We start from the raw sequence: 27,272 nt of genomic DNA on the forward strand, positions 1-27,272 counted from the left end.
CCCTATGTCAGCATTTATTTTTAAGGCTGCATTATACAGTGCACGCTCTGCTGGGTGATGGTGAACTGGTTGACCTCGGTTTTGTAGCTTCAGGCTGTATGTGTCACAGCTTCTGATGTCTTGTGCTTCACTTCCACTCATGCAGCTCTATTAAAATGGCCTAGAACCAGCGCCTGAAAATTCAGGGTCTGTCCTCACTTGTCTTGTTGACAATCATGGTAGAATAACCCAGCTCATTTGACCAAATAGAAATATGTACCTGTTAGTTGGCTGCTTAATCAGATGTTTGCTTATTGATATGAAACAACCCAGCCAATGATTAATTCAATGTTCAAATATAGCATAGGATAGCGTCAGTTCAGCTATGCTCCATATGTGTCCTGCTTGCATTAGCTGATTGTGAAGCATGAATGAAACTGCTGATGTCAATTGCTGGTTAATTTAAAGCAGTGTGGTTATCACCTGACCTTCCAATCATGTTTATGCAGGTGCATTATAACCTGACACTCACTTTACTCTGCCAATACACTCCTACAGTACCAGTACCATCTCTCATAACCTATGGAACATAAACAGACTGGTTATTTACCTCCTTGTATACATAATCCTAAATAGACTAGTATTTGCTGATCATCTGTGTGTCAAAGTACTGTCAATTCTGGACTAACTGACGCAGCAATTTTGGATGAACCCACTTTAGTTTCTGGCTGCCTTGCATTTACCACTCTTATCCCCAGGAATGGAAAATGAGAGCAACAACCGATAAAATGTATCTTTTGCATTACTGTTGTTAAACTTTCCCTTTCATTTTAGGGTTTAGATCATCATATATATTATTTGTTTCACTGGCAAATGGGAACTGGGGTTGAGGACCTAACTGTGAAACCTGTATGAAGTGTTTACATCCAACAGTATACTACTTTCTATCAGTGCTGCAGCTTGAGTTTCTCAAAACCAGGAAAGGCATGACCTGGTTTCTGAAACCATATTTGCATATGCAAACGCATAACCAGGATACTCCAAAAACATAATAATAACATACTTGTGCATGTAACACATTGGTATCTACAGTAGCTGTGCTATACTCTACGTATCTGTGGAACAAATTGTAAAGTTAATGAAAACCCACACTGCTCTTGCAACCTAAAGCTTTTTTTTCTAAATAACTGGGGCACTTTAACCAATCAATCTTAAACCAAGCAATACTTATTCAAAAATGTAGAATTTAACATCTAGTAAATCCCGTTATTGCTAGCATCATACTTCACAATGAAAACTGTCTAGTGAACGTGTACCAGAGTGAATGGCATGTGTGAGGGCTAAATTTAGAGTGTCTTCTTGTGTTCAGTAAGAGCTTATGTACTCCACTGTGAATTGCACTGGGCTGGGGAAATGACTTGAATGTGAGTGGAGGGAGATTGTTGTCCTCATTACAACGGTAAGCTGCTGCTTAGTTTTTCATTGATGTAATGGGACGTAAGAATGAGTCAAGTCCACGCTGTGCACTGATATGCTAATGCTAAAAAGCACTGATGGAGCCTTTCTCACTGGCAGCGAGGCCTCTCGGCTTTTAGAGCCATTAATTTTGCAGCAGTGAACTAGAAAGAGGTAGTGAGAGAATACACAGAGAAAGAGGGAGAGCTGACTGCCCCCTGGAGAAAACAGCCCACACTGACAACCATTTGAAAGATGTCACCGAAGGCTCCTCCCTTTCCATCTACCTAAATGGTGAGGATAATGTAGACAGCCTGGCTGAAAAAGCAGTGAAACATAAGTGATGTCCCAACAGCACCAAACAGGCACAAGCCTTCTTTTTTTCTTTTTTTGCTCGGTGAAAAAAAAAATCCAGTCATTAAATTTCTTAGCAACATATTGAGGGCCATTCTATAATGCAGATGGGATATTGTAAAATACTGAAGCATTTCTATAATGTGTAATGTGCTGTGATGACAAACTGTAGGAGCTGTTACATTTGAAAGCCAGTAGAATGGCTTCTATTGTCACAAATAAATCTTATTACTGTGTGGATGAGTCTCAGTGATGATGTCCCTGCTCTAGAAATACACTTAGTCATTCACTTAGAAAACATCCTCTCTGAAGCCAGTGCATTTAGAGCACACAATACAGTGCTCATTATGGAGCTCTGTTGGGTGAATTTTGGATAATTCTCATGCCTTTGTCGTTCTGTCCTGTCCCCCCCCCCCCTCATCATGTCTCCTTTAGGCTAGGGATGATATATTGAATGGATCCCACCCTGTCTCCTTTGATAAAGCCTGTGAGTTCGCAGGCATCCAGGCTCAGATCCAGTTTGGACCCCACGTGGAGCACAAACACAAACCTGGATTCTTGGAGTAAGCTATCCATATTATGAAGATGCATTAACACCAACATTCACAATAACTTGGTTATGGCGTGTTGTACTTTTATATGTTCATTTCACTGCTGTGCATTCACAGTGGTTATCTCCTGCTTTAGTACAGGCGGTTGCTTCAAGGATTTCCTCCAATGGAAAGCTCAGGGGTGATGTCAGCTGTTACAACTGTTTTCTGATATGAAGGAAGTAGGGCAAGAATGACCTCATATGTAGAGGTATGTTAATAGAAAAGGAAATGCCTGTAGCTCAAAAGAGTAACCATGTAAAAATGCCATTTATCTCCGTAGCCTGAAGGAGTTCCTACCTAAAGAGTACATCAAGCAGAGAGGGTCCGAGAAGAAAATATTCCAAGTATGTACTTTACAGTGCTGGAAATGTTACATGTTACTCTGTTGAGGCATAAATTGCCAAAATACAAAACATGTAGATCACATGACGTAACATATATGTAATGATCAGTCAATCAAGGAGGTGGAGATGTAACTTCTATTGTTTGTTCAGGACCATAAAGACTGTGGGGAGATGACGGAGATTGAGGCAAAAGTGAAGTATGTGAAGCTCGCCAGGTCCCTGCTGACATATGGAGTGTCCTTCTTCCTGGTGAAGGTAAGATCTAAAAACATGCTACTGTATCACAGTTAAGAGGTAATTGGATTTGTAAGCACAACAGACAATATGCTCACATTCCCACAAAAAAATATACCAATAAAGGATAATTACAACTTGCATCTTATTCTCCTATCATCATTTCTAAAACAGATTTGCAGATCTCAGCAGTTAACTTACAGTACTTACAGAACAATGTTAACATAACTGAAACAATCAAGGGCCACAGATATGAAAACAAAACCAGGATTTCCCTTTAGTAATTACTGAGCAATGTCAATTTAATGATACATCTGGTTATAGAAAACAGGCACATAATGCTTCTGTGCTAATGAGTGGCAGCTGTGATTAGAAAGCTTCTCTGAAATGCACTGTGCTGTCAAACAGGTATGAAAGCTTGTTGAATACCACAAAATTTTCACAACAAATCAGAAGCTCCGGTGTGGAAGCTTGTGCGTTTGCAGTTCAGTAGCGCACTCAGTGCTATAAAATACTTGTGACAATAGCAATTCTGTTCTGTTCTGGTTTGGCGAACACAAAAGTGGAATGGAAGTGCAGCATGCGAATGGGATGAAGTCGCACCAGCAGGTATTATAAAAGCTCTCTGACAGCAGCCCATTTGGTTGCGAACTAGTTGCGAAGAGGGGAAAAGAGGAAGCGTGCAGTTGTCTGCTGGGGTCTTAATGGACGATAAATGGAATGTTTGGCCCTGGAGTTAAAGCAGACTGCAGGGTTCAGATTATCTTTGTGCGCGAGTGTGTGAATGGAAGAGTGCGTGTGCATCAACATGTACGAGGCACTGTCTGCGTTCGATGAGGAGATGTAGCGATGGAGATTTCAAGACTCTTTTAAATAATTCACTCCAGCTGCACTCTTGTTCTTGATGCTAGCAGTGGCCAAAGCACAGACCTGGCTTTGTTGAGGCACATCTGAGAGTTTATTATAACCTTCCATTTCTCATCTGTCAGTCTTTAATCACTGCAGGTTCTAGGTTGGCAAGCCCTCTATTTCTGTGAACTTCACAGATAAAGAATTTCTGTACAGGGGAAGTAAAATGAGCCTGTGTGTTTGCTGTAGCCATGCATGCAGGTGTGTACAATACTGTATAAAGCCTCCCCTTCTATTGTGATTTCTTGCACAAGCAGATTTTCCCCAACAATAATCAGGGTCAAACCATTTAAAATAATATCATACCTCAGCTACCCACTTCAGATTAGAAAATCAAACTTCCTGCTTGTAGATAGGCTTTGATTATTCTGACGTTCAAGTAACGTAGCCTACAATGGAAGTTTTTAATAACCCTTTGTACAAAGATATCATGAACACTGTGATAATGTTATCTGTCCTTGTGTTTAAGAGCCTTGAACCTAGAAGCCGCTCTACTTATTGGCCTTTGTGCGATTCTCAGAGCTCTCAGTGATAAAAAAAAAAAAAAGCAATAGCCCGGAGACATAAAAGGTACGTATTTTGAACGCCCTCGACTCTACAAACCGCTAATTTTTGTGTCGTCCTATGCACCCCTGGAGGGGAGCCAAGTGTAGGCTCAGTCTCTGAAGTGAGCTGTAATAGATTTTCAGTGGGCAGAGAGTGGAGGACACCAGAGCTTCTCAGGCAGAGAGCTAGTGGAAGCACCATGCTGGTGTGCTAACAGTGCCTAAACCCTGTGGAGACCCTGCTCAATAAAGCAGCAGTTAAACAAGGCTGAACTATGCTGGGTCAGTTCACAGCTGCCCTTCTCCTCCATTCGGGGCTTTAAGCCATGGACACAGCATGTGTATTACAGCAGCACCAGCAGAATGGCAAACGTTTTTGCGTTCGCACCTTGAATGAATCATCTGTGTAGGTGTTTAGCATCGACGTAAATGTTGTCTGTTTTCCTATCTGACAGGAAAAGATGAAGGGTAAAAATAAGCTGGTCCCGCGGCTGCTGGGGATAACCAAAGAGTCAGTGATGCGGGTGGAAGAGAAGACGAAGGAGGTGGTGCAGGAGTGGCCTCTGACAACTGTCAAGAGATGGGCTGCCTCCCCCAAGAGCTTCACCCTGGTACTGTGTGACTCTCTGCATCAAGTCTTCAGCATTACTTACACAGTCAGATGTTGTACACTCCTACTGTAATCCTATGCACCTACTGTATATCAGTTATTCTGTCAACAGTGTGATTTACACTGTTCTGCATCACATATTCAATCTTTCCCCCGAGTTTTCATTTCCCATTACAAACAGCATCCTAAAAATTGTTGAGACCTCAGACTCCAATATTGAATGTTTTCAGCATGCTAGCCTGCTATTTCATCTAAATTAACAATACATGCCCAGGGAAGAATGTGCAGAATTTAGACATATTATTTTTCTGAAAACCAGCTGCTTGGCAACAGTACTGTCTGTTTTCCTCCCATATTGTAAAGGAGCACTCCATTAAAAGATTAATGGATTATGCAAATAAAAAAGGTATATTTGACAGCATTGATTTAACCTAAAAATATTCACCCTTGCGTTTCTGTAGAATGCTTTGAAGTGAGCAGTTTTGGGATTCACTATCTCATTTTTTTAATAAGCTCTTTGAAAAAAAATGCGCAATAGAAGCTCATTTGGTATAGAATGTTTATGCAATGCCAGATAGATGTTGAAATACTGTCCTGAATCTCTGCTGTCTTCAATGCATTACAAAGGATTTCGGAGAGTACCAGGAGAGTTATTACTCTGTTCAGACTACAGAGGGAGAGCAGATATCCCAACTTATTGCTGGATACATTGACATCATTCTTAAGAAGGCAAGTAATTCAAAATTGAATGCAAAAACTTCAATGAATAAAAAATACATATAATTCAGGAATCCTCAGTCAGCCCACGTTGTTGACTGTGATGTCTGTTGCGTTCTTACTACAGAAGCAGAGTAAGGATCGTTTTGGCCTTGAGGGAGATGAGGAATCCACCATGCTGGAGGAATCAGTGTCCCCTAAGAAGTGAGTAGTGCTCATGTATTATCTACTGCAGGAGAATGTTGACCATTCTGATTCAGCAAACACAGTCTAGTTACTCTTCATGAATCCAAACCTCACTGTTTAATTGTGCATGTAATTACATTTCTGCCAGCATAGCACACTACCCCAAGAGAGGTAATGTTAGAATTAAACACAAAAACAGCACTTGGAATTTCAAAATAACACTAACGCTATTCTCGATATTGGCGAATACAATTTGCTAAATTGCTTCCTTGTAGGAATTTTCCTTGTGCAAACCTAAACACAAAACCTGCCTCAAAGTGAAGACACAAAATGTTCATCTTATTTCCCCAAAGAAAGCTGAGTCATTCGGAAGTTAAGATATCACAGAGATTAAGTTATCATCTTGTTGAAAGCTGTTTTATTCAGTAATTTTTATCTCCCAGTTGGTTGCCATCTCTCCTGATTTTCATATGTAGCTTTGTAACTGATGGAAATGAAGGTAATGCTAATGGACTAGGGCTCTATCACACAGAGCTTGAGAATTTGTTGTTACTGGAAATCCACATGGCTCTTGGTGAAACCAGTAGCGTTTTTTGGCACAGGCAAAGCGGGCAGCTGCCCGGGGTGGCATTTTTTCATGACACATGGGGGGCGGCACGAGCACTTCCTCTGCGCCGCAAAGCAGTTTTCTATTATCTATCATTTCACTGTGTGGAGAAGGTGCCGTGCACAAAAGCTGTGTGAGAAGGGGAAAGGGGAGGAGGGGCTGAAACAGAAGAAGTTCACGAAAGCAATCCAACTTGGTAAAAAAAAGACAATGCCTGTAATTAGTCTGCCAAATGTCTTCAAAGGAATGAAACGTTGATAATAAAGAACAGTGATTTAATAGTGATAAAGAGATGGTGCAATCCCAGGCCGGTGGACAGTTGTATCCGTGCTAACGGCTCCTATAGTGGTCTTTGCTCCAGTGTGTGTGTCTGTGTGTGTGTCAGTGTGAGCACCTGTCCTACCAAAGCAGATAATTAGCTCCACACAGTTCATTATAGGCTAAGTCTTAAATCCATTGAAATATTCACATTTTCCATAAAAAAGGTTACTCTCAGATGTTTCCAGTTTGGGACGTCGCATAGCATTACTGTATGTGCTGGAGTACATTTTCACTAGTGCTGTCAAACGATTAAAATATTTAATCGCGATTAATCACATTAATGTCATAGTTAACTCGCAATTAGTCGCAATTAATCGCACATTTTTATCTATTCTAAATGTCCCTTGATTTCTTTTTGTCCCATTATTTTTTCTCATTTTAATGCTCTTATCAAGATGGAAAAGTGGATTGGCTTGCTTTGTGTTTTTGTCGCCTGGCTTTGATGAGGGGGCGGAGAATTCGCATCAGCTGTGTGCTTGGCCATCAAGTGGTATTTCAGACTAGACGTGCTGCGATGATAGCTCAGTTCACAACGACAAAACACACAGATCACTTTGGTCTTGTCAATGGAACCATTTGGCTACTTTTTAAAAGTAAACTTTCCATTCAGAATCTTATTGGCATCCATTTCGGCATCTCGCGCTTGCCATCCACTGAAAACGTAATGTTAGCCTACTACTCTTTGGCCGGCTCGCAAGCCCAAACAAGTGTGTGCGGCATGGCTGTTGTTTTGTTTCCGGTCTAGCTAGATCCGGTGTGGTGTTGTAGTTTTTCTTACGTTACTAGTTGTTGCAACGGCATGTGAAAAAAACTACAAAGTTTGCTAGGCCAAAAAGAACGTTAATCTCGCGATAAAAAATTTACGCCATTAAAATGGATTTGCGCTAACGCCGTTAATAACGCGTTTAACTGACAGCACAAATTTTCACATAATTGATATACAAGTGGACACCTAAGTATTACTCCCATATTGATATAAATACACTCAAAATATGCTTTTAGGGATATTGTAGTCAAATATAGTGATTGTGGTATCATAATGCAGCAACAAAGTAATCTGTATTTTCTGTCTTTAAAAAAACTACTAATCGATTAAAGGTTAAGGCTGGTGATAGTCTATATTGTTTAATCACTCGAAGGGGGTCTCGCCCAGGGTGTAATTCAATGTAGAACTGCCACTGGGTGAAACCACTCTCTGACATATTCCTGCTGCTTATGGGCCAATTGACTCATGTTGTGGTTCTCAGTACAAAAACATAATTGCTGCCTCTCCAAACAAGCCATAATTAACCAATAGAGTCAGAAGCGTCTGTTGAGCTGGGCAGGAAAACAGACATTTTTTCCCGTACAATATTTTTTCTGACAATGCCTACTCACCGTGGGAACAGTTGTTAGCGTGATAATTGTTTTAATTATAATTTTGTAATTTCCATCATCTAAATTAGAAGCAGTTGCGTTATCTTCTGGTACAATTATCTGAATTTAAAGATACACTCACAAGTAACACAAAGGAAAATAGTCCACTCTAGAACAACTTAGTAAGTCAGTTTGCAGAGCACAATGTAATGTAAAGACAAACAAAACACAGTATTTTACCTCACTGTATGTTACTGATCTTTTCACTACACACATGCTTTTAACAACTCTATCTCTTTTTCTTCTGTACAAGGTCCACAATTTTGCAGCAGCAGTTCAATCGAGTGGGTCGTGTGGAGCATGGCTCAGTAGCACTTCCAGGTATAATTCGGTCTGGGTCTATTGCCGGCCCTGACACCTTTAATGTGGGTACTATGCCCTCTGCCCAGCAGCAAATCACCACAGGGCAGATGCACAGAGGACACATGCCCCCACTGGTGAGTAAGAGCATTGCCACTTGCAAGCAAACATGGTGTCCTGGACAAATGTCCTATTCACTACATTTTTACATTAATTGGTAGCAGCTAACCTTGGGCCAGTCTGTGTAATTAAAATACTGTGTGTGAGCGGAAAAAAAAAAATAAACCGAGGGAATGAGAAAATTATGTAGCACCGCCGCTGTGCTCGGTTTTCAACTGTTTTAAAAAAAAAAATATCAGAACACACAGTGTCAAAGTACATCATGTAACATCATGTAAGTCTCATCTGCAGCATTTGAAATATAGCTTGTGGTCCCTGCTGTCAACAATGAACCACAATGAATGATATGAAGAGGGCTGTGAGTGAGATAGGGAATGAAAAGTTCCTCATATTCACACTAAAAGCCCATCTGTCTCCTGCGGTTTATAGACATTAGATTGCAAGACAGTTTTGCACCCACATACAATACACATTGTGTATTTAGATTGCTTTTGTCATTTGCACTCTGTGTGTCTCTGTTTGTTGTTGTCAGAGTCTAGCCCAGCAGGCCCTGATGGGGACCATCAACAGCAGTATGCAGGCTGTGCAGCAGGCTCAGGCTGACCTGGGATATGTAGATAATCTGCCTCCACTGGGCCATGACTTGGTAAGTCTCCTTCCCATTTACTACACAGTTTTGAGAAATATTTTAGAATAGATGCAGCATGGATAGATACACTACTCCTCCACATCCAATCCTTCACAGCAGCTCCTTGAGCTCCACTTTTTTTTAACATTCATGAATGAGTGCTCTCTGATATTGCAGCCTCAAGTAAGCAGCCTCATGCAATGCAACGTCAGATTAGATAGAATTAAACAGTTAAATCACATCAAAGTCCATCATATTTCTCAAATACAATTAGGATACAGAACTGACTGTAAATATGGAGGCTGCATTTAATGCTTGGGTGCTTCCAAAGCCGTAGGTGTTGTACAGCCCTAATCCTTAAATCCTGCACGAGAAAGTTTATATGAGCTGAAAATCACCCACTGTGATGAAAGCCAATAGCTCTCCTTTTCCTCCTCCACCTAAAGGCATCCAGGGTTTGGGTTCAGAACAAAGTAGATGAATCCAAACATGAAATCCACTCTCAGGTTGATGCCATCACCGCTGGAACAGCATCTGTGGTTAATCTCACTGCAGGTGAGTGCCCAGGAGAATACTAAACAGCTTCAGTATTCATCTATTTCTACACCTGAGAAGGCTGCGCTGGACAAAGCTCTAAAGGAAATTGCCCTGTTATTAATATTGTTTATCTTAACATTATTGTAACCCCAAGGTGTGAATCAATAAAAATGTTTTTCTAAGTCAGTGTTAGGCCCTCACTGATGATGATCTTTTTAACAAAAGTGCATTTCCAATTTTTTCCCTGATAGATATTTCTGCTGATAAATAAATCTTGAACTTGTTGAAGCTCAACTAACAGTGTCTCTCGCTGCTCCCCTTGTTGCTTGGCGCAACGCCAATCAAGTTCCTGCCAGTGTTTTGTAGGGTTTTAATTTTACCTCACCATCTGTTTGGTTGCTATTATACTCCCTCCACTAGCTAATACAAAGTGTTCTTCTTCATTGCCATTTCATCAATGTGCTCATTTCCGTGGAACCATCTCAAATATGCTCTAATTACGATACTGATGTGTGTTTTACAGCGTATGACACACAAGCTGCCCCGTGGATTAGCTAAATCAATGTGACAGCAGCACAACAAATTAAGATGCACAGCAGAGGTGTAGTTTGTAATGATGGCGGTCCATCCTTCACAGGTGAGCCCACAGAAACCGACTACACAGCAGTGGGCTGCGCCATCACCACCATCTCCTCCAACCTCACGGAAATGTCCAAGGGTGTCAAGCTGCTTGCGGCATTAATGGACGATGAGGTGGGCAGTGGACACAAGCTCATGGGCGCTGCCAGGATGCTGGCAGGAGCTGTGTCAGATCTGCTCAGATCTGTTGAGCCAGCAGCCGCTGAGGTGAGACGCCCACTGATTATTGTACTGACTTGGACTGCATCCTCCACTGTAGTCACAAAGCCACATACTGTGTTGAACTGCATATTTAGATTTTTATCAGTGTCCCAGTGAAGATGAAGATATTCTGGGATGAGTTTTGATCCAGAAGCCTGTTTTACATAATTCATGTAGGCATGTGTGAGAACAGGCCAGGCCAGAGTAATGAATGTGGTGATGTCATTCTCGTACAGCCCAGACAGACGGTGCTGACTGCAGCAGGAAGCATCGGACAAGCCAGCGGGGACATGCTCCGTCACATGGGGGAGGGCGAGACCGATGAGAAGTTCCAGGTTGGACGCTACCCACTCACTGTTCCTATGACACTGCTGGCCAAACAGGAAGACACACACATGCTCTCAGGCCCCATTTAAAAAAAATACCAATACATACTCAAGTAGTCACATCAGGCTTTATTATTAGACTATCACTTTATGGGGAATATGTAACAAAGTGTCAGAAGGAGAGCTTTTAGTAGTAACACGACATATAGTGTCTCAGACATCCAGTTACACAAGGTTATGTTGTAGCATTCACTGTAGCTGTCTCATTTATTTTTTTACATTGAAATTCATTTACCTGCCACACACATCTTTTAGTTCCTATGTGTCTTCTCATGGCTTTGATCACACTGCTGAACCAATACTCTTCTACCACACGAAGATCAATGTAGTTTTTGATCAAATTGTTTTAATATATAACATATTATTTGTTTTCCACCTCCTAAAATTCATAATCACTATCTGCCTCTACGGTAATTGTACTGCTGTTATTCTTTGTGCATTAGATGTCCAGTATTCACACTATGTCAACTGGACAAAATGAGTTAAAAACATTTACTCTCCTTCTCCCTTCACTCACATGTGCGCAGCTGTGCTGTTTTAGTGAAGGACATTGATTAATATGTTGCAGGACACCCTGATGAATCTGGCCAAAGCAGTGGCCAATGCAGCTGCTATGTTAGTCCTGAAGGCCAAGAACGTGGCCCAGGTGGCTGAAGACACCATATTGCAGAACCGGGTGATCGCAGCTGCCACTCAGTGTGCCCTGTCCACCTCACAGCTGGTAGCCTGCACCAAGGTACTGATCTAAAACTTGTTCATCTCAATAGCCAAGTAGGTAAAGGACCTACTAACAGGCAGGAAATCATCCAAATAGGATGTAAGACACTCACCATTGCAGCTTTGTTACACTATGGAGATGTGCAATATTGAACTTTTTTAAATTAAAAAACAGGTCTTTGTCTCATATCTTGTACAAAATAAGTAACTCTTGTATCAGAAACTAATAAATAACAATTTAATGTTTCATTTTAAAGTCCTGCATTCTTGTACTTGGTTTGATGAAACAGGAATTACTGTGATATAGTCAGTCTAATATCCTAACAGTCTTCAACTCTTGTAATTTCTGATAATGACTGTTTGTGTTGCAGGTAGTGAGCCCAACCATCAGCTCCCCAGTGTGTCAGGAGCAGCTTGTCGAGGCCGGGAAGCTGGTGGACCGCTCCGTGGAAACCTGCGTCAAGGCTTGCCGCTCAGCTAGCGACGACAGCGAGCTGCTGAAGCAAGTCGGGGCAGCAGCAGGTGTGGTGAGCCAGGCCCTCAGCGACCTGCTGCAGCATGTCCGCCACTACGCCAGCTGCGGAGAGCCCATCGGGCGTTACGACCAGGCCACAGACACAATCATGAACGTGACAGAAAACATTTTCACTTCTATGGGTGATGCTGGTGAGTACAAAATAAGTACTCAAGGCTAGAGAACGGTGTGGGTGAAGTCCAGTTATAAAGGCTTTCAATTAAAGTTGTATGGTGTCTCTTCAGTTTCTGTTTACTCACAACAGTAAAAAATTAACAGGTGATCTCTAATGAAAACCTGCTTTTACTTGACTTGTTCTCATGTGTTTTGAGCACATAAGAGGGCCTTAAAATATTTTCCATATTGTGTCCATGTTAAGTGATCTAAAAAATCCTGTGAAAACATTGTCAACGCTCAGGCTATTTGTTATGGGTCGAGCCATGAGGCTGAAGAATTTTCCAAACTAGCCAATTCTCAAGGGATCGTAGGAAACATGTAATCTAAAACCACTACAGAGCTCTCAATCTGGTCTTAATCAGCATCAGGGAGGCTTTGAAACTTAAAAAGAAACACATGACTGTGCATTTTTGGAAGGACAAACTTTTTACCTTCTATAAATCAACAAAAAAGAGAAAATAGAATAGCAATAGATCAGTATTCAGTGAATAGAGTCCATTCTACAGATAGTGTATTGATTGATTCCCAAGGCCATTGAATGTAGGTTGTAAAGCACATAGATGTCTTCACAGACTTCTCTGGGTGGGTTATTTTGAGCTGGAGGTGGGTGTATGGGAAACACAGCTTTTTATAGGTGTGTGGAGAGATGTTACATATATTCCAAAGACTTTGATTTGTAAGAGAGAGGATGACTCACTAGAAACCTTCAGCTATAAAAGTTCATGAAGGTGAAAACGATGGGACTAAGCAACACTAGGACACTTATAGAAATGTCTCAGTGATGCACACAAGAGGGAGTATATATATATATATATATATATATATATATATATATATATATATATATATATATATATAGTCTTATATTAATTAATAATTCACATTAGAATAATTCATATTTGTCCCTTTAATATCTCTGGTTGGATTAGGTGTACAGGATTTTTGCATCATTACATGATTGTCACCCAATTAAATGGTCCCGTCAAAAATAGATATTTCCATTGGTTATTTTATCTCTACAGTCTCAACTAAATATCCAGAAAATATTATGACTAAATGGATGATGACAACTCTGAAACGTAAAGGTCATTTTCAAAACGTTCTGGCTGTCGAAATGGATACAAATCTACAACAATCTGCACAACAAACAGACCTCATTAAAAAACAAAAACAAATGGACAAAGGACAGACTCCAAATCAGCTTTGCTATCCTGGTTGTGTGGGGCATCTACCTTTTACTTACTGTCTGTATATGTGAACAGGTGAGATGGTGCGTCAGGCCAGGGTGTTAGCTCAGGCCACCTCTGACTTGGTCAATGCCATGAGATCTGATGCAGAGGCAGAAGTTGATGTTGACAACTCCAAGAAACTGCTGGCTGCAGCCAAACTCCTGGCTGATGCCACAGCTCGGATGGTGGAGGCTGCTAAGGTAAGAGTGTACTCTCACAATGTAATGCAATATATATGATTGATGATTTGCCTCAACTTAATAACCAAATTTAATTGCTTTCTGTCATTATTACATTACGTTTTCTGCACTATAGTTTAATTAGTACTTTATTCCAAATTAATATAGAAGAGTTAGTAATTAGTTTCACCCCATTGTAAACTATCAGTTTGATCCACAACTGTTGATATTGTGCATTTTATTCAGTTTTTCTCGTTTTCTATTAGCACTGTCATGGTGCTTTTTCATGTCTAATGTCATTCTGAATGTGTGAAAAGGTGAACTGAACTAAATTGCTTTTGTTTGATAGAATACACATTTTGACATTACTTTATGCTCAGCTACCAGCATCATTGCACATCCAAAATAAAAGGGTGCAGCATCAGTGGCTCTTAATAAGCCCCTGGCACTGTCGAGCAGGATACTATGACTGTGAAATACCCAGGCGAGTGAAATGCTGCCTATGGTAAATGAGATGTTTTTGATCTGTGACACATTAATCACCACATCACTGCCATTATCAAAGAGGAAGTGGGAATCAGGCACTGACGGTTTCCTTGGAAACTGCCAGAGAGTAGACAGAGCTAAATGCCAATTTGCATCTATTGCACAATGTGTGTAACCAGAGTTGATAAACTAATTGCTGAGGTCTGATATATATAGTTATATACTACATGTAACTGTCATGGTCGTGTGTGTGTGTGTGTGTGTGTGTGTGTGTGTGTGTGTGTGTGTGTGTGTGTGTGTGTGTGTGTGTGTGTGTGTGTGTGTGTGTGTGTGTGTGTGTGTGTGTGTGTTTATGTGTGTGTTTATGTGCTCTCAGGGGGCGGCTGCTTACCCAGAGAATGAGGACCAGCAGCAGAGGCTCCGAGAGGCAGCTGAGGGGCTACGTGTAGCCACTAATGCTGCAGCTCAGAACGCGATAAAGAAAAAACTAGTCAACAGGCTTGAGGTGAGTCATTGAAGTCAACATGTTCTCTCTGTGTTTGACCTTGATCAAAACACAACACTCCTCATTTCTCCCTACCAGCATATATGTCACGTAAATATCTCTTTCCCACATTTTGTTGTGATTGCTTTAGTATAAACAAAGTAAAAATGAAAGGAGAGTTTAGACATTAGGCTAAAGGAAACACATGCCAGAGTGCAAATTATAAAATGCCTAAGCAGTCATTTGTACAAATACGGTCCATTTACTATATTTGCCTGTGTTATTTCTCTTTTCCCGTAGCAGTGAGCTATAACTCCCATTAGAGCTATGAATGAGCTATCTGAGTATAAAGATTTGTGTGTAGCCCTCGGTATCAGTTTGCCCCTAATGACTAGCCTCTCTCAGCTCCAGAGCGCCCACTGTTCAATTTCCTAGGCACATAAACTATGCATTACCCAGGGCTGGGATCAGCCTGCTATCAGACACATATCTCAGTCCGCCTCCTTGCATCAGATGGTTACTTTATTGGTGCTAATGGTTGGCTCCATCAAGGAAATGTGTGAGCCAATGAAGACAATTGAAGTGTCATGATTCTGCTACAATTATCAAAGTCACACCTTAAGACCGCATTAAGCTTACCTGTTGTCTCCTGACACACTGTCATTCAGCTGCTGTGCAGATGTGCAGATTTGCACATGCTGTTATTTAGAAGTAAATAGGAATAATATAATAGAGATGACGCTACACCATAGGTAGCAAATTCTACTCCTACCTATCATGTCAATTCTACATGCAGTTCAGTCTTGTTTTTCCCTCTCAGTATAATGAGATCATGTATTCTGGCTCTCTTTCATCATCTTCGCCTCCTTATCCGCTCAACAAGGAATGTCGTCTCTCTCTGTTTTCATTCTTGTCATCACTTCAAAGCTAGTCTTGTGTCTATGATTTAATGTGAGCTAAGCAGTATGTTTTCAGTGCTTTAGTTTTGGAAACATAGCAAGAGGAAAGCAGTGCTGATCATCCCATGAAAAAAAGAATGAGCACTGCAATTCAATTTCCCTCTTCTTACAGAATGTTTGGTTTGTGGCCCCTCTTAGTTTGATTAGAACAACTCTGTCTGAGTGCAGATCATGACAGCTTAATACTGCACAGAGCAAAAGTGAATGTTACTCTCAGCCAGGCGCCACTCTCTTACTTTAGCCTAAATGATTTTCATTTGTATCTTCTGAACAGATAGCTGCTAAGCAGGCAGCGGCTGCTGCTACTCAGACCATTGCAGCTGCACAAAATGCTGCTGCTTCCAACAAAAATACCGCCTCACACCAACAGCTAGTACACAGCTGCAAGGTATTATCGTGTACTCTTTTTACTGATGCATTAAAACAATGTCAAATAATCTCATTACATGCAGCACCTTTCTCTTTCAAACAGTATGATATGGATATGAAGCATTCCTTGTTGGTGTGTTCAATGCAGGCAGTAGCAGATAGCATTCCCCAGTTGGTTCAGGGGATGAGGAGCAGCCAGGCCCAGCCCGAGGAACTTGGTGCCCAGCTTGCCCTCATCATGGCCAGCCAGAGCTTCTTACAGGTCAGACCTTTCGCCATGACACAGTCAGCAATTATCAAACTCTCTGTCATTAGATATACACACCACTGCTCCTTTTGTGCTTATTAATTTGTTGTTGTTTTTCTGTCACCATCAGCCTGGAAGTAAGATGGTGACGTCTGCAAAGTCAGCAGTTCCTACGGTGGCTGACCAGGCAGCTGGTATGCAACTGGGCCAGTGTGCCAAGAACTTGGCTACCTGCCTGGCTGAGCTCAGGACAGCCACCTTGAAGGTATCTATACATAACACTGTCAGGAATAGCAGGAGTCGCGTCATCTCACTGATGCAGGAAATGTGTTGCTATCTACTCCATTCAAGCACAGCATATACAGTAGGCTGGCATCCTGGCCGTGCTCCATAATGGATGGGTGCATGCCTGTGAGTAAAATATATCCGTGTGTGTCGTTTGAAGGCCCATGAAGCCTGTGGTCCTTTGGAGATCGATTCAGCCCTCAAAACTGTACAGACGCTGAAGAGTGAGCTTCAGGATGCGAAGATGTCCGTCATTGACAGCCAACTTAAACCTCTTCCTGGGGAAACGGTCAGTACATAGCAACATCTGCTGTGAAGTTCAATTGAAACATTATACTGTAGATATCCAACTGTAGACATACTTATATGATGAGAAAATTCCAACTGTGAATCAAATGGTTTATTTGTGTGTTCTGTCGCTCCCACAGCTGGAGAAGTGTGCTCAGGATTTAGGAAGTACATCCAAGGCTGTGGGCTCCTCCATGGCCCAGTTGCTGACATGTGCCGCACAGGGCAATGAGCATTATACAGGTAAGAGAAGTGTATTCTACACAGAGCACAGCTCTCAGAAGCTTAAGTAGCCGCTTATTTAAAAAATGTACTCTAGAGTAGTTACATTGCCAGAATAGATAGATATAATGAATATATTTGGATTGCTGAATGCATTTTTTAATGAAAAAGGTTGTTGGTCTTTGCCAAGTGGGAGTGTGAGGATAAAGCAGATAGAGAAAATTATGACTCCTTTATTTGTGCTATCACGATTGCTTTAAACTTTTGAATCCAACATGGTTTGGCAGTTCTGCTGTCAATTCTGGTCCGATTGAGGATCTCAGGGGAGGAGAGATGAAGACAAATAGAGAAAAGCATTTCTAACAATGAATGCTCCCAGGCAGCACTTCATGCTGTGGCCCACGGTGCTCCTCGCTACTCATTAATTTCATCAGATTTAACATTCCATCAGCAAATGGCTCCACTTGGCTGGTTAATGCAATTTGATGCAATTTGATGCTTTTCTTCTCGGCTCTGTGTATAATAAGTTAAGGGCACCTCCCATATGGAGCCATATTTATTATATTAACTCATTTATTTAAACAATGAGAGCATTTGAGTATCACAGTGTGTTCTCGGTGTGGTACGGCTAGCCCCTGCCAGGTGATTTACACAATGCAATTAAAATTGTAGTAAAGACAGGAAATACACATACCTTTCAGTTTGTTTTGCGTGAACAGGACTGCTGCAAAGTAAAACTAATGAGATTGAATTTAATGTTTAGTAAAACGTCAGTTTCAATTTCTACAGAAACATGGTTACTTACTCTCACTACATAACAATGTGCAACACCAGAGAATGTGAACATCATATTTCATTTATATCTGTGCAATATATCATCCATAGTTCAGGCTGTATTTTCCCTTTCTGGTATTTACTGATGCTGTTGTTACACTGATATTATTTGGTTTGTGTCATAATATTCTCTTTGTCTCTATGATCAAAATCATTCATTATCATTTCAATGTGTTGCTGGTTGTTTGCAGGTGTGGCTGCCAGAGAAACAGCACAGGCTTTAAGGACATTGGCTCAAGCAGCCAGAGGTGTAGCAGCCAGCACCAAGGAGCCTCAGGCTGCAGCTGCGATGCTGGACTCAGCCCAGTTTGTCATGGAGGGCTCAGCCATGCTGATCCATGAAGCCCATCAGGCCCTGGTTCATCCAGGAGATGCTGAGAGTCAACAGAGGCTGGCACAGGTAGCATAGCTCCCAGTATTATATACCTCAGAGACAGTGATATTAGTCACATTGTTCCTCAGGCCCCTCTCTCTTTCTCTCCTCTACTGATTTGTAAACATTTCTTCTCTCCATAACAATCATCCCCTCTAAGCGTTGCTATTTTCTCTCTGCTCTGTCTCTCGCCTGGTATTCCTCTCTCAGGAGTGCCAGAGTAAAACTGCTCATTCTCCTGCATCCCTTCAGGGGATAAACATATTGTTTGGCATATATCTGTGACAGCAGCATAAATTAGTGACACGAATTACTCTGCACCGCTGTGAGCCCAATTTGCATTTGAGATGTTTTTCCCCTTATAGCTTTGCTCTGGGACCTTGTATTGTGTAGCACATTGTTAGAATGACTAATGGCAGTCCAGTGACAGAGCGTTGCACTGTGTTTCAGGTGGCCAAAGCAGTGTCGCACTCCCTGAATAACTGTGTAAATTGCCTGCCAGGCCAGAAGGATGTTGACATGGCCCTTAGGAGCATTGGTGAGGCCAGCAAGAAGCTACTGGTGGACATTGTGAGTCCCGACTTTACTTGGGGATTTACTTGACATTTAGTGGATTTGTATTTACACAAAACATCTGTACTAAACACATACGTTAAAACACCACGCAATTCCGGAACAGGTTATTGCCATTTGACTTGATTTTTGATAGTCTGTGTACTACACTATGCCCTAATTGGTGTGTGTCCTGTCTTTGAAGCTCCCTCCCTGCAGTAAGACATTCCAGGAGGCCCAGAGTGATCTGAACCACACAGCTGCTGAACTCAACCACTCTGCAGGCGAGGTCGTCCACTCCTCTCGTGGAACGAGCAGCCAGCTGGCTGCGGCCTCAGGGAAGTTCAGCCAAGACTTTGATGAGTTCCTGGATGCTGGCATTGAGATGGCAGGACACACCCAAGTAGGTTTCATGATCATACAACCCCCTCTACACTCCATTGAAACAGGTAAATGGTAATCCACTGTAACCAGTATTTTACACACAGAGAGGAGCATTGAAACCGTTGATGGACAAACGCAAAAGTCTTAAAATCTGAGTGGACGAAGTATATTCTTGTGTCACTTTATTACCTAAGCTATTTAAATCATTTGTAAATTATACCTTTTCGTCTAATTTACTTAGGCACATGATTGTGACCAAGTAACACTGTCAGATGTAATGAGATCTTGTGATGTTCTTGTTCTGGTTATTTTGCTCATTAATTTGGAAAGATCATCTAGGATTGGAGTTGATGTAGCATGACACCCAAGCTTTAATCAGGCTCAAAGAGACCTGCTGAGTGAGGAAAAGAGGATATAGGTGGTAGGGACACACTAAAACATTTTTTTTAATACTTTAACCCTTGACAGCTGCTGCCGACACAATAAATTATCTAAATCCATCTTAAAAATCACCTGTACATTTTTTTTTCCTTGGCTGTGCAGAAACAGGACGACCAGATCCAAGTCATTGGTAATCTGAAGAACATATCCATGGCATCCAGTAAGCTGCTGCTGGCTGCCAAGTCTCTGTCTGTGGATCCAGGTGCAGCCAATGCAAAGAATCTCCTAGCTGTGGCAGCAAGGTGCGATAAAATGCGGACTGCCTGATATGTATCAGAAATTCTCTTTATTTGTTCTTTTTATGAATAGTATACAGTATTTTGCTGATAAACTACACCATGTTGTCCTAAATGTGAATCCAAGTCCATATTCAAGCATGTAGCAAGTTATGAAAAATTCAGATTTGTGCCTTTCCCAAGCTGTGTCTGTTCGGCATTGCTTGAGGGACTACGAAGTGAGAAGCCAACAGCTGGTCCCGCAGGGCTTTAGGCCTGACTGACTTCTCTCTGTCTAATTAGGAAGATGGAAGCTTTGGCCAGGGCCTGTCTGTGCTCAGCAAGGCTGAACACAAACTCAAGACAATCTCGGCACTCCTGTGCAGTGTGTTAGCCTATCGCAGTGAGAGGCCAGCAGTGCCATGCTTGAATAGGGGAGTTAAAAGCATGTGTGAGTGAGTGTGAGTGAAGCCAAGCTGTGTGTGCATGCGGAGGACACGTGAGAGCTAAAAAGCCTGTGTGGGTGTCTGTGTGTTTCAGGGCAGTGACAGAGAGTATTAACCAGCTGATCACGCTCTGTACACAGCAAGCAGCAGGACAAAAAGAGTGTGACAACGCCTTGAGGGAGTTGGAGGTAGCTGTCCTCACACACACTGTACCACACACAAAATCTCCTTCTCTTTAGGCCTGTTTTCTGTTGCCTGTACAAGCCTGTATGTTTTTAATCAGGAAAACTAGATGCATTTGTTCACCCTTTCCTTCCACCTATTTTGCATTGAATTACTCCCATAGAGCCATTAATTACAGACATACATTAAATTCAGAACTATAGTACTTTGTAAGTGCATTAGTGACACTGGTTAAACCAGAGCATTTTTTCTATACTGAAGCCTACATTTACTTATACTTAAGTAACTGAAAATGACAATCAGGCTGTGCATTTTAAAGGCTTGATTATCATTATTTATCAAGGCAGTATATTCTCATCAGTTTGATTTATATTTATAGTGTTTCCTTTCTCTAAATTAAGTGGCTGATAAATTGTATCGTAGAAGGAATGTTCAGTTGTGTGTCCATTGTAGTTTAAGTTATTATCATCTCTGTCTGTGTACAGGCTGTCAGAGGGCTCCTGGATAATCCCAATGAGCCTGTCAGCGAACTCTCCTACTTTGACTGCATCGAGAGCGTCATGGAGAATTCGAAGGTACAGGCTTTCAAAATAATTGTGTGAACCATATACTTTAACTGTCAGAGCTATTTTAGGTAGTAGGTAGCTGAAGATCTAATTTGTACATGTTTTTCTCCATTTCCCTATGCCTCAGGTCCTAGGAGAGTCAATGGCAGGTATTTCACAGCACTGTAAGACAGGTGATGTGCTGGCCTTCGGGGAGAGCGTGATCGTGGCGTCCAAAGCTCTGTGTGGGCTGACAGAGGCTGCAGGACAGGTGAGATCACAGCACGGTACTAACTACTCCCTCTGAGTTACCATGCTTCTGCTTTCATCTGAGCTTTCCGCCTTCTGCACTCTTTTTTGCGTAATTTGTTTTTTTTAATGTATGCTTAAAATTAATCAACTTACATTTCGATTAGGGAAAGCAAATTGTTGAGCATTTGTTAAGGTTGATACACCCCTTTTAAACAATAAAAAAAAAAAAAAAGGATTCCACGTGGAATCCCTTCATAAAAAATGGCATTCAGACTTCGCAGGACACTTGGCCATGACAGTGAGCCAGGTTTTGTTGGAGGTTTTACAGACTCCCATCCCTAAATTTGTAAAATAACCCTCACCTCCATGCAACATTCAGTTACCTTGCCTGGAAAAGGGCACCCTCTGACATGTCTTGTGTTCCCTCTGCAGCAAGCTCCCCTGTTATGTGCAATGTATACAATATTTATCTATTCATGTACTTATGTATGTAAGTCAGAGAATGTGGACTGCAGGTGGGGGGTGTTAGCTTGTCTGTGACAACAAGGGGGATCATGGAGGACAGTAAAGAACCTATTTAGTGGCAAACTAATCTATTAATTTATAACTTTGTTTTTTGTCCTGTAGGCCTCATATCTTGTAGGTGTGTCTGATCCAAATAGTCAGTCAGGCCACGAGGGACTGGTGGATCCCATCCAGTTTGCAAGGGCCCACCAGGCTATACAGATGGCTTGTCAGAACTTAGTGGACCCAGCTAGTAGTCCCTCACAGGTAAGAAGGTCCATGTGGGGCTTGAAAACATTACAGGACCATTATCTTGCATATGGGGAATGCACTTGGGACAGTAGTGTATATTGATCTCTTGTGACTGTGATTAAACGTTTAAAAACCTAAAATCGACCTGAATGTTGTCAGTAATTTACTCTACACACCCTACCAGAATGCTTCATTTCATACTCAACCTCTGATTCCTATTTGTTGATGTGTCTTTGTTTGTCAGATCTTGTCTGCAGCAACAATTGTAGCCAAGCACACCTCAGCTCTCTGTAATGCCTGCCGCCTGGCTTCCTCCAAAACCTCCAACCCTGTGGCTAGGAGACAGTTTGTCCAGTCAGCCAAAGAGGTGGCCAACACCACGGCCAACCTTGTCAAAACCATCAAGGTCAACTCCCCAACTGATCAAAACGTTGAGTGTAAATTTGTTACAGAATTCGTTCGTCATGTGAGAGAAGCTGTGGATGTGTGTATAATTCCACCGCTTACAAAAGTATGACAAAAATGGAAAGATATTCATATTCACATGCTGTTGTCTTGTTTCAGGCCTTAGATGGGGATTTTTCAGAGGACAACAGAAACAGATGCCGTGTTGCTACAACCCCACTCCTTGAGGCTGTAGAAAACCTGTCAACCTTTGCCAACAACCCCGAGTTTGCGAGCATCCCAGCGCAAATCAGCAATGAGGTATTCATCCATTTTCATGTTTGTAATGCTCTGTTTGGAACGTTCTTTTTCATTTTTTCCGCAGTTCCTAATGATTTAGCTGAATGAAAATGAAAGGCAATCTTTCCTCAGGTCCTCTGTTCTCAGAAACATCCAATTAGTAATTTTTTTTCCCCACGCATCCTACAGAGGATCTTGAAGCTACTCTTTAGAGAGATGTCATGAATCTTTTGTGACTGCACTCAATCCCCTTTAAACTTTTATATGAGCCAACACAGAAAGGTTTGTACAGCGAACATGGGGGGAATCAGATTAAAGGTCCAATTTTCCCTTTTTTAATGTCAAGAAAAGACTCAAAGAGAAAGACAGAATTTTATTTTTCAATCTGAGTGTAACAGTTCTCACACAGTCCTCTAAAAGCTTTATGGCTATAATCTATTGGAGGGCAGTGTTTAACGGCACTCTTTCTCAGCACAGCTGCTCTAATCTTCAGCTTGTTAATCTAATTGTCGAGGGAGGCTTTGGCTCGGATCATAAAGACTGAAGGTGTTTCTTCCTGCATCTATGTAAAGCGCCTTTCTAATCTCATCCCTCCCGTTGAATGCACCTTTGATCTCTCCAAGGTAGTCAAGGAATATTAACAACTCTGTCATACCATTATGGTAAGCTCTTTGCTGTTGAGCTGCTACCTGGGCTGTTGTTTTACCTGCACTATGTTTTCATTTCCACAGGGCTCGGCAGCTCAGGAGCCTATTGTGCGTTCAGCCCGCTCCATGCTCGATAGCTCAACTTACCTTTTAGAAACAGCCCGCTCACTGGTCCTCAACCCCAAAGATCCTCCCACATGGTCCATACTGGCCGGCCACTCCAGAACAGTCTCTGACTCCATCAAAAGTCTCATCACCTCCATCAGGTTGGTAGTAATCCCACCTACTGCCACATCTGTCTCTGCAGGATTATCCTGAATCAAAGTTTATAATGGTTTGTTCACAGTTAGAGGAAAAATTTGTTTCTGAAGCCAGAGGGCTTATTCTGTGATATCTGTTCGGCTAAGCAATACATTGTCACATTAGTTTATATCTGCTGAGATTCCTGCTGCCTTGTAATCGATTAGTGAACACTATAGAGCAGTGGTGAGATGATGAGCCACGGTGGATGTGCAGCACATAGTGCCCCAACCAATTCTGTCTTTGTCATCATCCTCCAATCAGATGCATACACAGTTCTCACAGCAGCTAAAGTATGTATGCTTTTAAGGAATAAAAGAAAACGTTTATTCGCTCTCTTACCAAGAGTTAGATGAGAGGATGGATGCCAATCTCATGTTTATTGCTAAATATGAAACAAAAGCAAACAGATTATCTAGGCTAAGCAGTGTCCGCTGGTTGCCTTGCAACCTCATGCTGATAACAAGACTCCACTGCTCCCAGCCAAAAAATAGTCCTGCACAAAACCCTATGTAAAACCACAACTTGTCGATTATATATTTCAGTTTTTCTACTGATTCAACAAACAATATATAATGTGTTAATCAGTAAACTTTAGAGGTGCTAGCTGTTTCCCCCTGCTTCCAGTCTTTATGCTGAGCTAAGCTAATCGGCTGCTGAAAGTGGAAAGTGGAAAGTGAAAGTGGTGTCAATGTCAGGAACGTGCGAAAAAATATGAACTATTTCATTGAATTAAATGCGAATTTCGTAGCATGTCTTTTTGCATTATTTACTGTATACTTATACATGTATTTTATATTGATTGACATTACATGGATTGGCCATCACTCCTCCAGGAACCTAAGATCGTCTAATCAGTTCCTTTTAGCTATTCCACAATCTCGGATGAAAACAAAGGGTGATCGTACCTTCTCCGTTGTGGCCCTGAGACTCTGGAACAAACTTCCCATTCACATTAGGTCCTCCTCTACTGCCGAGATCTTTAAGTCTCGTCTTAAAACACGTTTTTATTCTTTGGCGTTTGATTTAGTTTAGGGACATTTGTATAGAAGTGTGTTGTTTGTATGATGTTCATTTTGTCTATATTTTTATTGTCTTCCTTTGTATTTATAACATAATATAACTTTGTACAGCACTTTGTTCAGCCTAGGTTGGTTTTAAATGTGCTCTATAAATAAATTGATTTGACTTGACTTGATTTGCATAATAATATAAAATGTATTGATGTAACATTTTCTGATGATAGGGACAAGGCACCAGGACAGAGGGAGTGTGACTACTCCATTGATAACATCAATAAGTGTATCCGGGACATTGAGCAAGCTTCCCTAGCTGCAGTTGGGCAGACCTTGCCCTGCAGAGATGATATCTCCATGGAAGTGAGTTCAAGTACCCCATCACCTCTGTCTTGTCCGACAGAAAGAACCTAATGGAATCTGTAGTCTTTCTGTTGTGACTTATACCGTAATTATCTGCCGTTGTAACTCACCAGGCGCTCCAGGAGCAGCTGACATCCTCTGTGCAGGAGATTGGGCATCTGATTGATCCTGTCTCCACCGCGGCCCGAGGCGAAGCTGCCCAACTAGGACACAAGGTGATGGTCTGATCATATATTTCTTCATCCCCTCTGGATTTAGAAAGAAAACCCAATTCTGTCTATTTTCTATCTTGTGATCCAATACTTCCTCAAACAGTTCGCTTCCACTTGTTTTCCCAGGTAACCCAGCTGGCAAGTTACTTCGATCCACTCATTGTGGCATCAGTGGGCCTGGCCTCTAAGCTGCATGACCACCAGCAGCAGATGACCATCCTAGACCAGACCAAGACCCTGTCTGAGTCTGCGCTGCAGATGCTCTATGCTGCCAAGGAAGGCGGGGGGAACCCAAAGGTACTAAGCAGTTCATATAGCTACAGTGTGTTTAGCCTGCCATGGCCACCATTTCATGGGTGACCTGAGATATTAAGCTGAATTTCAGCAGGTCAAGACAGTAAAGCAGTCATGTTTCTTTTTAAAGCAACACTAGAGAACTTTTTGTAACTTAAAATAATGTTTCCAAAATCGTTTCAGTGTTTCATCAACTCGCAACAGGGTGAACAGCACTTCTGCATTCACTTTGCGGCCCTCTACCGGCTAAAACCGCACTATGCAAGTTTGCCAGATTGGGTAGCGGATCTGTAGTTCGAATGAGACATAATGGGACAATTCCGCTTCCAACCTGTAGGGGGACCGAAATGGGAAAAGTTCTCTAGTGTTGCTTTAAGAGGATCATGAAGAACTATCTTCTGCCTCAGTTTCTGTAATTCTTTATTATATGTTCTTTTTCTCGTATCAAACAAATGGCATGTGAACTTTGTTAAATTTCAAATTTGGTGTTTGAATTATTAGAAAATAGGGTACTACAAGGGTCCCATTTTCGTCGGGTACTAAAGTATAATCCGTTTTTCGTTTTAAACCAAAAACGAAAAAACGGAAAAACGGGTCGATGTTTCGTTTTTTGTTTCAAACCAAAAACGGAAAAACAAAAGTATGAGCTCCGTTTTCTCGTTTTTCCAATGTCCATACAAATTAAAAATTAACTGGAAAACTGCTCGTTTTTCAACTGTTGTTTTTTTGTTATTCATGTTTCCGTTTTAACCCAAGAGCAAGAATACGGGCTCATTTTTATAATATGCATAATCATTGAAAATATGATGGAACACAGGTCTCGTTTATAATGTTATTTTGGTCTTACGTGTTAAGATCAAAGTTGACTAAAACCAATAAGCTCTGGACAGGAAGTAACATTAACGTGTCAAAATAAAAGTATGAGAGCTGTAATAACTGCCCGAAGAACAATGTACTTCAGCTTTTGCCTGTAGCTTGTCAGATTAAGCTACAGTTAATTATTTAGGGTTATATAAAGTATTTAATGGAGCAACATTCATTAATAGCCACAAAGGGAGTAAGGATGGATATTGTTTTAAAATAGAAATAGGATTATAATAATTTTAAAATCACATTTTAAATAAAATCTGCATTCCCCTAGCATTATGTGTGGCGTTATTGACTACCTTTACTCTAATCTTACACCAGCCAGTAAAAAAGGCAAAAAATATAAGGGCTTTTTTAAATTGATCTACAGAATATTGTATGTGACATGGTTGACCACATTAGCTGCCAATGAACATGTCAATGTGATGAAGAACATACATTAACAAGTTAAAGTCTACTGGAGACTCTCTCATTCTGGTCTGGTCTCCTCAGGCCCTGGTAGACCTTCTCACTGCTGGGCCTGTGCCTGGATCTCCCAGCTTGTTAGATGTTCACTGATTATACTAAGCCCTTGAAACAGTAGTTGGCCAATATTGGATAATAAAATATAATACATGATAGGTGTTGTGTGGTTGAATTACAATAAGGAATGGTCAATGGTAAGCACTGTG

General features: G+C 41.4%; 1 protein-coding gene across 7 annotated transcripts in view; it reads left to right on the plus strand.

The window, feature by feature from the left end:
• The window catches only part of tln2b (talin 2b), an 86,169-nt gene that overhangs the window by 38,201 nt on the left and 20,696 nt on the right, over nt 1-27,272 (plus strand). For 5 of the 7 annotated variants that reach the window (XM_031283162.2, XM_031283164.2, XM_031283165.2 and 2 more), the window contains exons 7-40: nt 2,224-2,351; nt 2,662-2,725; nt 2,876-2,980; nt 4,869-5,024; nt 5,651-5,752; nt 5,868-5,944; nt 8,524-8,707; nt 9,223-9,336; nt 9,765-9,873; nt 10,493-10,701; nt 10,932-11,030; nt 11,650-11,817; nt 12,170-12,464; nt 13,752-13,918; nt 14,760-14,888; nt 16,101-16,214; nt 16,344-16,457; nt 16,573-16,707; nt 16,888-17,016; nt 17,156-17,258; nt 18,263-18,471; nt 18,895-19,014; nt 19,202-19,399; nt 19,924-20,063; nt 20,577-20,670; nt 21,151-21,240; nt 21,359-21,481; nt 22,090-22,233; nt 22,463-22,648; nt 22,783-22,923; nt 23,634-23,815; nt 25,096-25,228; nt 25,342-25,443; nt 25,567-25,737. In XM_031283162.2, coding sequence (XP_031139022.1) covers nt 2,224-2,351; nt 2,662-2,725; nt 2,876-2,980; nt 4,869-5,024; nt 5,651-5,752; nt 5,868-5,944; nt 8,524-8,707; nt 9,223-9,336; nt 9,765-9,873; nt 10,493-10,701; nt 10,932-11,030; nt 11,650-11,817; nt 12,170-12,464; nt 13,752-13,918; nt 14,760-14,888; nt 16,101-16,214; nt 16,344-16,457; nt 16,573-16,707; nt 16,888-17,016; nt 17,156-17,258; nt 18,263-18,471; nt 18,895-19,014; nt 19,202-19,399; nt 19,924-20,063; nt 20,577-20,670; nt 21,151-21,240; nt 21,359-21,481; nt 22,090-22,233; nt 22,463-22,648; nt 22,783-22,923; nt 23,634-23,815; nt 25,096-25,228; nt 25,342-25,443; nt 25,567-25,737 — 4,734 coding nt within the window. The remainder of the gene's footprint in view (nt 1-2,223; nt 2,352-2,661; nt 2,726-2,875; nt 2,981-4,868; nt 5,025-5,650; nt 5,753-5,867; nt 5,945-8,523; nt 8,708-9,222; nt 9,337-9,764; nt 9,874-10,492; nt 10,702-10,931; nt 11,031-11,649; nt 11,818-12,169; nt 12,465-13,751; nt 13,919-14,759; nt 14,889-16,100; nt 16,215-16,343; nt 16,458-16,572; nt 16,708-16,887; nt 17,017-17,155; nt 17,259-18,262; nt 18,472-18,894; nt 19,015-19,201; nt 19,400-19,923; nt 20,064-20,576; nt 20,671-21,150; nt 21,241-21,358; nt 21,482-22,089; nt 22,234-22,462; nt 22,649-22,782; nt 22,924-23,633; nt 23,816-25,095; nt 25,229-25,341; nt 25,444-25,566; nt 25,738-27,272) is intronic. The other 2 variants (XM_031283167.2, XM_031283168.2) reach the window with 1 other exon arrangement.

Source organism: Sander lucioperca, chromosome 7, assembly GCF_008315115.2.
Source record: "Sander lucioperca isolate FBNREF2018 chromosome 7, SLUC_FBN_1.2, whole genome shotgun sequence".
NCBI lineage: Eukaryota > Metazoa > Chordata > Actinopteri > Perciformes > Percidae > Sander > Sander lucioperca.